This window comes from Aythya marila (genome assembly GCF_965140915.1).
Source record: "Aythya marila genome assembly, chromosome: 1".
Classification (NCBI taxonomy): domain Eukaryota; kingdom Metazoa; phylum Chordata; class Aves; order Anseriformes; family Anatidae; genus Aythya; species Aythya marila.
In genome coordinates, this window is record NC_139042.1 from 181,451,006 (window position 1) to 181,466,031 (window position 15,026).

General features: G+C 34.2%; 1 protein-coding gene across 2 annotated transcripts in view; it reads right to left on the reverse strand.

The window, feature by feature from the left end:
- CTTNBP2 (cortactin binding protein 2) overlaps window positions 1-15,026 on the reverse strand; it is a 95,343-nt gene that overhangs the window by 30,415 nt on the left and 49,902 nt on the right. For both annotated transcript variants that reach the window (XR_014319101.1, XM_082779948.1), the window contains exons 5-7: window positions 10,026-10,229; window positions 4,559-4,658; window positions 854-1,004 (exon numbers count right to left, since the gene is read on the reverse strand). Coding sequence is in view for 1 of the 2 variants with exons in the window: in XM_082779948.1 (XP_082636074.1) it covers window positions 854-1,004; window positions 4,559-4,658; window positions 10,026-10,229 (455 nt within the window). In the remaining variant the exon portion in view is untranslated. The remainder of the gene's footprint in view (window positions 1-853; window positions 1,005-4,558; window positions 4,659-10,025; window positions 10,230-15,026) is intronic.

Sequence of the window (15,026 nt, forward strand, 5' to 3'; positions counted from 1 at the left end):
AAGACTGATTCCTTACTACATATCAAATTAACATGACTAATGATCAATAATCTGTATCATATTGCAACAATCAATTAACCAGGTATTTTCATGTGTTTGACATCATAACTTTCCCTCATGTGAAAAAAATATTTTCATTTGAAACTCATCATAAATGAATCCAAAAAATCCCCTATATGCTTAGCAAAATGTACTGTGAGGCTAACACTCTTTTCTGTTTCTGGACAGCCTACACCCCACATTTGTTGTCATGCTTACTTCAAAATCTTCAGGAAAAAACAATCAGGAAACTACCTGAAAAGAGCAGTACCTAGATGTTAATTTTGAGACAGTCCTCCTCCTTTTCTACTGCACACTTGATTTCTTTTTTTGCCATATTCTGTCATTTGTGATATGAGACTTTATAATACTGGCTAGCAAATCTGGGCGGCGGGGTGTGTGTGTGTGTGTGTGTGTGTGTGTTGCTCAAAGACAACAATAGTAACTCATAACATAAAAGGTGGAAACAAAATCTTTATCTCCACCTTTCCACCTTAAAATAATTCAAACCAGAAGAGTCCTGTTTTGCATGTCTGGTGCTGAAGAATAGTCTGTAGAACAAATTGCAGACAGAATCTGAAGTATGTAAAATAATATGGAAGTCACGTACCTCAGGAGATTTTAGTCAAAATACACAGTTTAACAAAAAAGGAAAGTAGGATGAAAAGAAAATAATACTAATTTCAAATGACATGACATATTCCAGCTTTAAAGAAAACTTTAAATAAATACTTCAATGTAAACATTGTCTAGGTGTTTGCAATTATTCAGGATTATACAATGTATTTTAACTTTACAAACTACTTTCACTTACACTGGTTTTTACTGTTCGATCTGCTCCTCTTTTCAACAAGAGCTTAATACAATCATTATTTCCATTTTTACAAGCCAGGTACAAAGGTGTCTGTCCTCTTTCAGCAGCATGGTTAATATCAGCTTGATACATAATTAATAATTCTGCACACCTACAGCAAACAATAAGTTAGTATAATTATCCCGTATTTGACATTCAAAAACTTTAAAATTGACAATATTTAAATATCAATTTATTTTTTTTTGGTGGGGGGGGGAGGGGGTAAAGTACTGATTGTATAGACACAGATCAACCCATGATTTTATTCATCACACATACATAGGTATATAATTTTATACTTATGTACAATAAAGATGTAAAATCAAGTTACTTTAAACCCATAAATCTGAAAATAAATATTTATGTCTTTAATGTTATGATTTAACATTTAATTTTACAAGGCTAATAAAAAACTTTATGACAGCTGAGCAATGAAGTAGTATTTCTTTTGTGACTACTGATCTTTAAAATAGTTTCAAGAAGAAAACAAACAAAACACAGCAACTCCCATTCCTCTTATCAAACTACTGGTCTCTTTGTTTGTTGGTTGGACTAGCTTTAGACACCAGCAAAAGAGAAGAAAACTGGAAGGGACAGCAAAAGGGGCAGGATGGTTTGGGGTGTGTTGGCAGCAGCTACTGGAGCAGGGAGGAGAGAAGACGAGGTGCAGTGCTGAGGAGCACTTGAGACTCATTAGGGGCCTGAGTATGGATCCGAGATCCTGTACTTCCTCATGACCTTGTAGCATTAAGTCCAGTTCTCTTCCTGATTCTTACAACAGGGTTGTCCCCTTTTCCCCTTCCAAACCCAGCTTTTCAGCAACTCTGAAGGCTTTACAAAAATCTTAATTCTTTCCTACTCCCTCTGCAGTTAAAAACAGTTTGAACATAAGATAACTCCCCATCTCCCTTGCTCAGTATTTATCAGTCTATAAAGATAAAAGGATAGCAACATTGAAGCCTGAAAGCAACTAACACAATGCCACATAACTAAATGTAAGGACACCATACTAGAGTAAACAGTATGACAAAATATTTTAAACAATATTATATATATATAATATTGTTTATAATATATATATATATTCCATATATATGAGAATGTAAGAAATTACAGAGGAAAAAACAGAAGCACTTAAAAAAATCCTACTCTTAGTAAGGGTTTTATTTAGTCAGAAAATCAATTGTTCAAGACTTTTTTTTTTTTTTTTAACTCCAGTGTGAATGACCAAGCTGCACTTTCAGAAAACATTCAAATAAACTGAAAGAAAACAAAATTAATGTTCTACTTTATCATATGTTGAACATGCACTCTAACCATATCATCACAAACCAAAAAGTTGTCTTAAGCTGGGCTCATTGCAAGACACCTCCATAAAGCAACTGCAGATTGAGTTTTGAGTCTGCTGTATCAAAAATACCTATTCTGTCATTTTGCATTGTATTCAAGCTGTTGTACTGCACGATGATAGCAGGTTCTTAAAAATCTAGCAGTTCTGATTCTTTGACACTTCAAGGAAGACTGTCTAATTGCAGGTTCATAAATCAGCTTCAAGAAGACTTTGCTGAATATCCTACAGTGTTCCCTGGGGGACTGGATGACTCTGGAAATGCTACGCTCATTTTTATGTCAAGGGCAATTAAGGTCAGCTTGGTTTGGACCACATGGGAAATGACTTTCAAAGTTTTACTTAAGCATTTTCTGAATTACCAAACAACCCCAAAGAGCTGTCAATTTTTTTTTTTTTTTTTTTTTTTTTTTTTTCTGAGTCCTTAATTCTGTCTGGAACAACAACATTGTCCCAGTTCACAAGTAACGTTAACTGACATGTCTGTTACAGGGGACTGGCTAGCAAATCTACCACAGACAAATAGTGTGTAATTGATAGCAGTTTATTGTCAATAACTCCAGATTCTTACTGCTGCAGAAACACAAGTACCACCGACTATGCAACAGAACACTTCAACAACAACAGACTACAACACTGCCCCAGATTTTGCCTATTACAGACTTTTGTTGAGCCAGAAATTTCAAGTGATCAACAAATAAAAACAGCTAGAAGCATTTGAAGTCTCTCTGATATTTTCATCTGGCCCTGTTATTATTCCACACTCACTTTTACAATTTGGTTCATGTTTAATATCTAAGAAAGTGAAAGGAAAAAAAGCATTTAGGGATTTCATGCTACGTAATAACACTAAGAGAAAAAGAAGATGAAGTCTGAAATACCGTAACAGCAGACAATACAAAGCAAAGTGTGAGGGTAAATCATGAATAAAAAGCTAAATATTGAAACAAATGAAAAAATCAAAGATATTTATTTTAGTGAGAGAAAATAAAGTGTAACTTTGGTTCATTTTATCAAATCATATATATGTTTTACAGATTCTTTGTAAAACACCGAAACATTTTATTAGACCTGTATTTTTGTGCTCAAAACACCTACTGGGGTGTTTCTGGTTTAAAGACTTCCAGTAAAAGGTATTCCTTAGTTGATAAGCTTGAAGTTCTCTAAGAAGTGGCAACAATCTCTAATGTTCCTTATACATCTGTGGAAGATCATGAAAAATGATAGGGACAACCTAGTTGGCTCAGGGCCTATCACAGTGTAACAATGCTCAAAGACTTTGACTCCTATATGCTACTGTAGCTCAGAAAAACCCTTACAAATATTAAAATGTGAGACTAAAAAAAATAATCAAAAACTGAAGATAAATAAAACCAAACATACATCAAACAAATGTAAAGTCTATAATAAAGACCCCCTAGTCATACTGTTTGATACAGTTGCATCTTTGCATCTGTAAAATAGCTTTATTCTGGATAAGGGTGCTCTGGAAGAGGTTATCTAATAGCTGCTTCCAACTTTCAGTTCTATTTCCTATGATTCTATGATACACAGTAAAGCTGCAAAAAGGAAACACGGGGTTAGCTTTCAGCTCCTCCACTTAAAGAAAAGGGAGGAAAAAAAATCATCTGGATGAATTGTTGTGTACTGGTTCTCTTATAAAGAGATGACAGAATTCTCAAACCACGCTGTCATAAAATACCAATCTTTCTAAAACAGGCGCTTCAAAGATAAAAGCAAATTACTGTAAGTATGTTCTTAGAAATATTCTTTGACTCATACATAATTTTCTGTTTTTCAAACTTACTGATACAAAAACTTAGACATTAAAAAAACTCTTTTGGATGTTTAAAGTATTTGATTCCATCACTTATAAGAAAACTTAGATAAATGTTCTTTTGTCTCTGTATATGATAAATCACACTTCTCTATGCTTCAAAAATTTAATACAAAAATAATTTATTTTCCTTATTCCTCTGTTAAGCCTGTATTTTGGCTGAGAACATGAAGAAAATTAAGAAATTCAAAGGTATGACTACCATGTAGACCAGCATCATGTTGTGGTTACTAACAGTACACATGTTCAACAACCATAAGAGCTGCAACTGGAAAAAAAAAAAAAAGAAAATAGGAAAATATCGAAAATAGAACATCATATGAATTTGAGTGGTTGTTTTCAGTAAATTATATTTAAATGCACTTACAGCTAAGAATGCAACAGTAGTGTAAAGTGTAATGTAAGGAAAATATGTAAAGTAATGTAAACAGAATACAAGGAGAGCAATAGCTGATGAGAAAAATATTAAGACTTCACTTACTTGACATGTCCCTGAGCAACTGCTGAACACAAGGGTGTAAAGCCATTTTTATCAGCAGCATCAACTTGTGCTTCTGCAGTCAGCAGCAATCTCACACAATCTATAAATTGAGAATAAACATAGACTGATGCAACAAAACCAAGTGGTTAAAACTACCAGAAGATAAAACCTGCTCAAGGAGCATCACCTTGGAGCAACAGCTGCCAGCCTTTATGACTATATGCCACACATCTTAGCGAACCAAAGTAGAAGCTCAGGAAGGAATTTGCAGGAGAGAGATGAGAGATGAGAATTGCTCCCTCGGGGCACCACCGCTCTACTGCAAAAAGGGCCTGGGTTGGACTCTACTGGATCCAAAAACATGCCCATTAGGGGCAACTCCCGTTGTTAGTGTTAGCTAGTTTAGCTATTTCCAAAGCTGGAAATATGAATTAACCAGCAGCCCCCAATGGCAACACGTTCCCACTGGCAGCCACGTGACAAGTCCCCAAAACGACAGCCACAGTGGAAATGCTCACAAACTGCACGGAACTCAAACAGCAGGCTGGCCAACCTTCTACTAGGACACTTTGACATGGGATTGCAATGACTAATAAGATCACAAAAGCAAAAAACCCCAAAACTTTTCCTATTCAGAATGTTTCCTGAATAACATGGTTCAAATAATAGCAGCCTGATTCCATCAAGCAAAATTAAATTAAAAAAAGTAATTACACAGCAATTATACTGACGTTCATCCATATATTGGAATATCATTTAATTCAATAAAGCTTGAAGAAAATACTAAATCTCCACTATATTCTTAAAATTGTTTCTACATCAAAATAAAACAAGTCTTTTGTAGCTAAAACTACTACCTTGAAAATAAGCTCAGCTTGAACACCAGTTATAAACTCCTGGCCCAGTTTCTGAGCACGCTTAATGCATCCTGTTACAGCACTGAGTAAGATCCTGGAGCCAAGTTGTAATAGTTAAGTTCATCTCTAGACACCAGAAAAATACCTTTAGAATTATTTCGAAATCTGACTGAAACATTTCTGAATATACTCACTGCTGTTACAATTCTTTCAAATATTAACGGCAGATGTGGAATTGATTAAATAAATAATTTAAGATTAAGAAGTAAGATTCTAAACCATTGAAAATCATTATATTGCAATTTAAGATTCTTAAATGCATAATCTGATTTGAAATAGCACTTCTTTTTTAAAGTTGTTTGTCAAGATAAACTCTCTAATTTAACCTGTAGTATTTTTAAGTCATGAAGAAACTCTCTGTCAACTAAACTTAACTAGTATTTCCACATGTAATACAATGCTAATTAAAGGCAAATTGTATTTTCAATCACTTCGCAGCAGGAAAAAATACTTTAACATTGACATAATTTGTACCTCTTTCCATTGTCAATCCCAGTCTTACATTAAAAAGGATTCCTGCTTGTTATCCTAAAATTCTTCTAAAGTTTTTGAAGGATATTGAATTACTTTTTTTTTCTAGTAGTTTCAAGTATTTGGTAATACTCTTTGGCTTCTTCACAAAGCATACGTTAGCCATGCAAAAGCAACGAAGAACGCACAGAACAAGACCACCTTTCCAGAAAGGTACAGTTAACTCACAATTATTGATTGGCAGATCATTCAGGTAGTAGCTTATCTATGTGAAAATACTGTTTCTGATGAAGATCACTGAAAAGAGCTCTTTATTCTCCAGGCCGGGTGCAAGCATGAGGAAGCATAGCTACTTTCATAAGGCATACCATGTGAGCTAGCAAGGTCTATACAACCTATTCTGGTAGCACATCACGTAAAAGAGCAATAATCTCCAAGAAGCCTGCATCCTCTAGATGGATTTTAATTGGAATTTGGATGAGAATAATTGAGGTCAATCCAGACTCATTAACTCCAGTTCACTGCCATAGAAGTAATCAGCAGTGGAGAGTACTGGGCAGAAGGGCAGGTACAAGACAGATACTGATGTCATTTATTAAAGGTGTTGGTCAAAACAAAATGTAGAAGTTCATTAGCAAACACCTGGAGACTTTGCTGCTCTCCATCAAAGCGGGACAGTCAGTTCCTCCAGAGTGCTGGCAAACACCATGCAGATATATCCAGTGGCTTGGCAGACCTAACTTCACGTAGCTCTCTCTCTTTGCACCTCACCCATTCTACTTCCCAAAGCATTCCAGTTTTTTCTATCAACGATGGTCCCACAGCCTCCAAATACTCATGGTAGAGGAGAATTGATTATACAAAAAAAGCATGTGATTAGCACATAGCTGAGTCCAAAAGATATTATTATTGGATATTATTCTCTTTACATCTCTGTTTCAGGAACTCTTACTGCTTAATTCTCTCTTTCTGAGCCACCTCGTGAGTGGCAGAGAATGCTCAGGATTGCCAGCACTAGTCAAGATGCAGATGTATGGGGCTTCGGGCGACCAGATCTATGACAAGGGAGTTGGGACTGGATGATCTTAAGTCCTTTCCAGTACAAACCATTCTATGCATCAGTCACATGAACTGGTGTGCATGTTATCAAACACGTAGTAGATTCAAGTGGCTCCTACTTTGTTAATGGCTTAAACCAAGATAGCCTGACAAACAATCTGTTCAGCTCTCCCAGTTTAGTGGTTAAATCATAACAACAACAGTTTCCTAGTGTCCATTCAAACAGAAAGAAAGTACTTAGTGTATATTTTTAGGGTGAAGTTTTTTCTCTCAGACCCACGGAACTGAGGACAGTGTGTGCACAGAAACAAAGAAGCTGCTATGAGCTTCATGTGCTGGGACAAAAAAACAAACCAAAAAAACCAAGCTGCAGCTCTCAAAGGCCAACTGTTTCTGAACAGGAAGGCTATCCTTTTTGTAAATAGAACAGATTATAAAGAATATTTGAGTGTTCTCTTATCTTGTATAGTTGTCAGTTTTCTTTATAGACTGGGCTGCAAGCACATAACAGCTGCTGCCGCAGTCTTGGTTACAGTGTGCTCTACCTTTCTTTAGATATCTACAGATCTTAAATACTATATTTCTTCACTGAAAGCATGTGGAGACCATTTGCATTCCACTCTTCCCAAGCTCTGCAATATGGTGGTTGTTTCTGAAGGGAGGTACTCACTAAACTGGCCCCTACCAAGTCTAGAGCTACTCTTTATTTCTGGTCAAGTATATCCCAGGAGAAAGAAAAAAATCTGGTTAGTTGACTTAGAGGAAACAAGATGTCCCAAAAATCACTGAACCTATTTAGTCACTAACTCCAGGTTGAATGTATTCCCAATAAATCATATCATGGTGTTCTCACCCTCCAGGGTAAGCATATGTGTTAAGTCTTCCACAGAAAGAAAGAAAGAAAGAAATCAGTCAAAAGACAGTAACTTTCCATTGACAATCCTACTTAACACAATGAAAAACTTTGTAAAATGTAAATGGTTTTATCCTTTTAAAAATACATCAGTGTCATTTCTTTCCATCTTTTTAGTTAAGAAAGCTATTAACAAAGACTTTTTAAAGTATGAGATTTATCCCTATAATTCCTTTGTTCCATCTGTATGTTTTAACATAACATTATTCTTAAAAGACTGCGTTTTGAAGAGCTGCATCTATCCATGCACTTGGGAACAAACTGCAAGTAACAAACAGAGGATTACATATTAAAGATAATCACAAAAACCTTTCTCCAAAAATACTATAAATCTAATTATTTGCATCACTCTTAATTTTCATATAATATATTAAGAAGACACCAGTGTTGCTGCTGTGTGATTCTCTTGTTCAAGAACTCATACAATCCACTTAGTCACTAAAATGCCATTTGTAAAACAAAGTATTATTCACATCCTGTCAACTATAAATAGCAGTGCAACACTAAAACTATGGTTACATATATACATATGTTTTTTTATCTTAAAAAGTAAAAGGTACCAAACAGCTACAGGATGCATATGTGTATGCTTGTTTGTATTATTTTGTTTTCATGCTTCTCCAAGTGCCTATTATTTGAAAATTTGCTAAGAAAACAAGAAATCAAGTTGCCTTTGCTGTCAGTAAGAGCTGCTTAGTAATTGTAACTGCAGATCAGGGCATTTGCTTGAAAACATACTAGGAATACAAGATGAGAGGAGAACTGGGGCAAGCACTGTCGTCCACAAATACCACCAATGGACATAAATCTAGAAAAATCTACAGAACATCCATTCAGTAAGGGGAAAAATAAATCCATGCTGTATAATAAATGTGGACCCTTAATACTGTAGACAAAAAGTTGCAAGAAATACTAAGTGCCAAAGGAAGAAAATAAAATAAAGGACTTTTGCAATAGTATAAGGGTCATTGCAACAGCAAAGAATCTGTCAGATGAAAAGGCCCAGATGTTACTAGGAGGTAAACCATAGCACCTAGCAAAGAAAGACAAAATGCATTGTGAACAAAGGGAAAATTCCTCTTATCCTCATGCCTGGTAGCAAAATTAACCCTGAATGTGCCAGAAAAACGTATACCATTTGCCTAGCTATGGATTTTGGAACCTAGCTTTACACTCTGATTTTAAAAATACTTCAGGGAAAAAAAAAGAATATTTTTCTCCAAATACTATTTTAATCAGTGAATCAGGGATTATGTCACTAACAAATACGTTGTTAGATGAAATAACAAAGTAGTCTTGAATGCAGTGGCTTTTAAGTCACCACATTCCACCTTCTCTTGTGAAAAACTAATCCTGATTTCACTAAAAGTTAAGTGTACTCTGATTTAGAGAAAGCTGCTGTTCAAAAGCCTTTGATAATGCTGTGAAAACTGTTACTTGGACTTTGTATCTATATAATTTTAAATCATTTTGTTAAAGTACCTATAAAATATGAAGACTGACAGTGTGAAGGTTCAGAGATTCTACCTCCTCAAGGCTAAGGGCTGGAAAAGTGGAGAAAAGAAAAAGAAAATTGTTAACTACCTCAGTAGAATGTAGGGAATGAACTGAGGCTATTTCATCTAGTTCAAATATAAAGAAGGTTCATTTTAATGATTCCCCAAGTAACACACTACTCTGAAAACATCTTCCATCATTTTCAATGCTGCTGCAGAAACACTGGTGATGACATATTCTTCTTTGCTTACTGTAAGGCAAAGTTTGTTCTTTCAAGTTTTTGCCTTTGCTACAAAAAAGAAAAAATCAAAATTGTCAAAGAACTTGGGGTGAAGATACTTGATTGCTTTTTATAGCAAGGGAGTGGAGAATTAGAATGGATGTTCATGCAGAACACAAGCAAGAATGCCTTTCTGTGTTCCCATTTTTTTCTCTGGAAGTATTGCTTATATATAAATATATGCTATACTATGACTTTTGTCATGTAAACTATGTATCTCAGTTTCAGTTTCATATTTTAAAAAGTGCATTTGATTAATTTAATATTAAAAGCTAATGAAGTAATACTTTACTTCACATGAATGCTGTAACAAAACTTGGAATCACTTACCTGTATGTCCATTCGTAGCAGCAGAATACAAGGCAGAATAGCCATCTTCACAAGAGTAATTAATGTCCAGTCCTTCTTCATTAAGCAGCATTGATAATAAAGTGACATTTCCCTGGGCAGCAGCTTGGTGAAGAAGGGTGGGCCTGCCACCCAGGGGGACAGGACCACCACTTGTTAACAAAGGGGTTAGGGAGGAAGACCAGCCTGTGAGTTAAAGCAACAGAAGTTAGAAGGAAGACAAATAAATAAAGCTTTGCATTTTCTGTGCTCTTTCAAAAATTAAGAAGGATTTTCAAAATGACAGAATTCGTTAGTTTAGCACAAGTTATGTGATAATGCTTTGTCTGCAAGAACATAATCTGAAGAATAAAAACTTTGTACAGGGATGACAAGTTGTTAAAGCAAACGATTTCAACAGGTTAATGTAAAACTTGTTATGAATTGTAGCAGTGGCTGGATGTCTGCCAAAATTAAAAATTTATATTAATAAAATTCAGAAAGTACTGAAAGTTTTCTATAAGTTTTAATTGGATATATTGGGAAGGCTTTTTTTTAAAGTATCTAAGGAAAGGTTTCCAAAACAAAATGTGTTTATGTGAAAATTTATTATCCCTTACAGTCTTAGCCCAAACCTCATTATATCTCATCCATAGTTATATAAACAAATAATGCAGACAACTCTTAATAACTTCAACTGACTTTCAATAACTTTGTGGGAAAAAATAATTTGCAGAAATAATGCAGAAATAAATACTGAGCAACATCTTAAGGTAATGACCATTTTACTCAGCAATACTTAAATGATATATTATAAATGTTCCAGTGTGAATGAATAAAGGTTATATAAAATTCACTAGTGAAAGCTTTCAAGTTATGCAGCTCAAAGACAGTATTCAACCCAAAGCTTTAAAAGCTTTGGAATTATCTTGGTTAAATGTTGCCTTCATTACTTTTCAGCTTTAGTAGGGAGTTTGTTAAGAATATGAAGTTTGCTGCATAAGGCATAAAAAATTTTGTGCATTCTTCCTTGATCAAGGACTGCAAGAGAAAATAGGAGAAAGATCTTTTTGTATATTACCTTTGGAAATTCCACATTCTCTGTTTCCCTCTTGAATAAGTAAGTTTATTCGTATTCTCTAGCCACATACAAAATATTATATCAGACTGAAATCTGACAATATGAGGAAAGTTTGACTAGATTTTAACGTAGCTCTGTGACACTCAACACTGAAGAGGAGCTGCAGGGCACTACCTCCAGCTCCATCAAGCTGGTTAAATGCTACCCAACCTTCAACACCTAGAACCAAAATAGTACTGTGCTAGGGTAAGCTCTACATTTTAGAAAAAGAAAATTAAATATGGAAACTCCCCCCAAAGAATTCTATGGATGTAACAGATTTGGGAACCTTGCAAGATCCAGGCAAATTTTAATTAAGTTCCAGTCTTACATTGGAAACCATCAGCTGAGCAGCACTTATAAAGAGAGCATAGCTTGATCTCAGTTCAAAACAACAAAGAAATATGTGCTGAGTATTGTTATACTTGTTTCAAAAGCAAGCTGAATTTATCATTTCAAATTAAATTTACTAACTTAGTACATAAAAGAAAATATATTTGCAGTATTTTCACAATGTTAGCTTACTATTCAACTTATTTTCTTTATAGAGTATAAAATTTATCAGTACAGCTGTGAAATTACCTTATAAATTTAGTTTTAAACTGATGAAAAACTCTAAAGTTAACTCCATCCACCTTTCTATAACTTCAGTTCTGAAGTTACCTTTTGACTACTAATACTTTTATTAATGTTTGTTTTTCCTATATTTTTAATTAAGAATTTTGAAGGTTTTCAAAAGTTTTCAGAAAAACTAAGGAAGATACAAAGTAAATTACATCTTTTAAGTGATAAAATATACTACATTTACAGTTCCAACAGTTGAGAACAGCTGACTTAAAAAAAATCCCCAAAGAACTTAATAACTATTGTCCATCCTCTCCATTATAAAAGTGCCTTTATTTTTCTGATTTTCTATTATTATTTGATACTAAGTGTGCTGCTGTTGTTAGTACACACATCATTGTTTTTTAACTGGCATTTGATATGTATTTTTTACTGTCTCGACATGGTAGTTGATAGTGGACGCTGCTCGTATGGCACTCCGGAACAGTCTTGGTTCAAGCTTCCTCCTCATTTTAGAAATACAATCTGATTCGTATGGGATTTAGGGGAGTTTGGGGAGACTGACTCTAAGCTGTAAGCATGAAGTCCACTCTGCAAAGCTGTTTCATAATGTGAATAGTATTGCTGGGAATCCTTCCTTATTGAAAATAGTGCAACGTAGTTTTTTTATTGTTGTTGTTTTAAAGCATTAAGGGAAATAGAAAGAAAAAATAATAATAAGGAATGTTTATTGTGCCATATGTGCTACCTTAATTTTTGTTCCAACACCCTGAAATTACATTGTGGAAATTCAGTGATGACATTCATTATACGTAGCTATCATTGGATGAAATCTTTCTGCACAGAAAGATACAGAAACTGAACAATAAGATATATGCAAGTTTGGTTTCTATCATCAATGTAAATGAATACAATCAGGCTGCATTTAAATAGAAAATAAATACATCAATATTAGGAAATACCAATAAATAAGGTACATCATTACAGATGCAAAAAGTTAGGAAATGTGAAGCATCTGTGAAAGCTTGTAGGACATGCAGTGATGAAGGGCAAAGGGATAGACAAAAACAGCTTCTGGCATCAGCTTCAGAATGTGGAGATGGTTAATTTCAGAGCCCAGATCAGTGCCTTACCCCCCCCCCCCCCCCCCGCCCCTTTTATATTCTAAGCCAATTGAATAGAGAGAATAATTAAAGAAATCATTATAGAAATGAGCAAAACAAAAAACATACTTCACTGAAAAGTGACATAAAAAGCGCCAAACCAAGAAGAAAGTGAAAGCAGAGATCCCAGGGGTATGAAAATCCAACTGCCTAGATTCATTTCCATTTTGAAGTCTTAGAGCCATTGAAATGTAGGAATCCAAACAGAGCAGAAGCACTTTGGCACCAGTTCAAAGGCTGCTGAAGTTAATGAAAACACTGTCGCAGATTTTGAATCAGGCCATAAATGTTCATTGTAATTTCTTTATGTGCAGTCTGTTCAACATTGATGACAAAAGCTGGTGTCTTTTCTTACCAGGACTGAAAAGAGCAACACAGTACAGTGCCCCACATTTAAAGGAAGGTATCACTGCATTCATTTAACAGAACATGTGACTGAAACTATCTGAACTCATATTTTAAGATTTCTTTTAATACTTGTTCTTTCTAGAACCAAGACACTCCCCCAGTGAAAATTACACTATTGATATGTTCTTACAGCAATCCAACCTAACTAGGACATTTGTTTTCAAAATAAGAAAAGGAATGCCTTAGTGACTAGGCTATTGTCAATTCTTCTGACTCCATAGTAAGAAGAAAGAAACGTGAAATTATCAAGAAACCAAAAAATATGAAAGTTGAGGATTCTTTCCATTTCTTTCAATATTAAATCTGTTTTTCACATTTTTGTAAAATATTACAAAATTCAGATTGAAGCTCACTACTTACTATACAATAAAAAATGAATAAGATTTCACTATGTTCTGCCTTAACTGAAAGAAAAATTGAAATTCCAAACATTTTCTGGAAAAAAAAAAAAAAAAAAGTAAACAAAGTAGATTAAAGCCAACCAGAAAATTAGCAAAACTACCTGAATCTGTGGCTAGAGGGCATGGCAAAATGCAGATATGGGAAAGAGGTTTCAGTAAGATCATACTCAAAAAAAAGAAACTGAAAAAAGAAAGCAAATGAGTGATATTAATTCAGGCATTACTGGCCAAATCATCTTACTTAAAACAGTGTTATTGAGTTTGGTCTAGCTTTTTTCTAAGGCAAAGTCAATTTGTTTATTAAATCTGTTTTTTTTTTTTTTTTTCTCAGCATAAAATTTCAATGGAAATGTCTTTTCATAATTGCTTAATGTCTACTGCTCAAAGTTTATTTAGTTCTAGTGCAGATCACAGGAACACTTGGCCCAAATAGATAAAGTATCCTTAAAAACAAATAAAAAATAAGAAACAAGGTTGGATTGGAGAAAAATGCAATCAAGTGTTACTTTAGGTTAAAGTCAAAGGAGCTCCTGAATATTCACCTGAATATTGCAAATTTACTAACATTCTTTCTGCCTTATTTTGGAGGTCAGTAGAGGAGGAATATTAAAATAACAGCTTTGATAAAAATTAACAGTAGACCACCAAATATAGTTTAAGTAATCTTTTTTTGCGTACTTCTGGTTATGGGATATGTTTCCCATTTTCATTTGTGAAAATTCACAAAAAGCAGTGCCACTTACAGAACACTAAGTGTCAAATACTCAGAACAAGGATTATGAGATTAAACGGTCTCAATTGTTTCTATCCCTTCCAATAGCAAGTGAAGACTGAGTAAAGCCTAAATTACGAAAGGCAATCTGAACACATAAAACAGTACAATTGAAAAAACAACAGTTTTTGACAAAAATCTCATGTTTGAGAATTGCCTTTAAGAACTGTCATGAATTTCACAAGCTAAAAATTCACTATTTGGTGAGAGTCCTATTTAAAGAATGATTGTTGCCTAAAAACGTTCATACTTAGAAGCACAAACTAGTGCATGCAGTTATGAAGTCAAGTAGGAAAGAAATAAAGTAAACTTATATTTAAGATAGAAGATTTATTTTTTTTTTAGAGAATAATCAAAAACTGTTTTAATTGATCATTAAAGATCATCTAGTTAATGTAAAGGTAATTGAAATATACAGTCTATTTCACACTGGCAGGGTTTGTGCAAGACAGCCTCTAGCCCACAGAAACTATTAACTTTGAAGCTGATTTTCCCAATAATTAATTTGTTGTACATTAATAGAAACTTAAATTCTTTACAAAGTTATAATTCCATTATGGAGTCTAACAGCTCCTG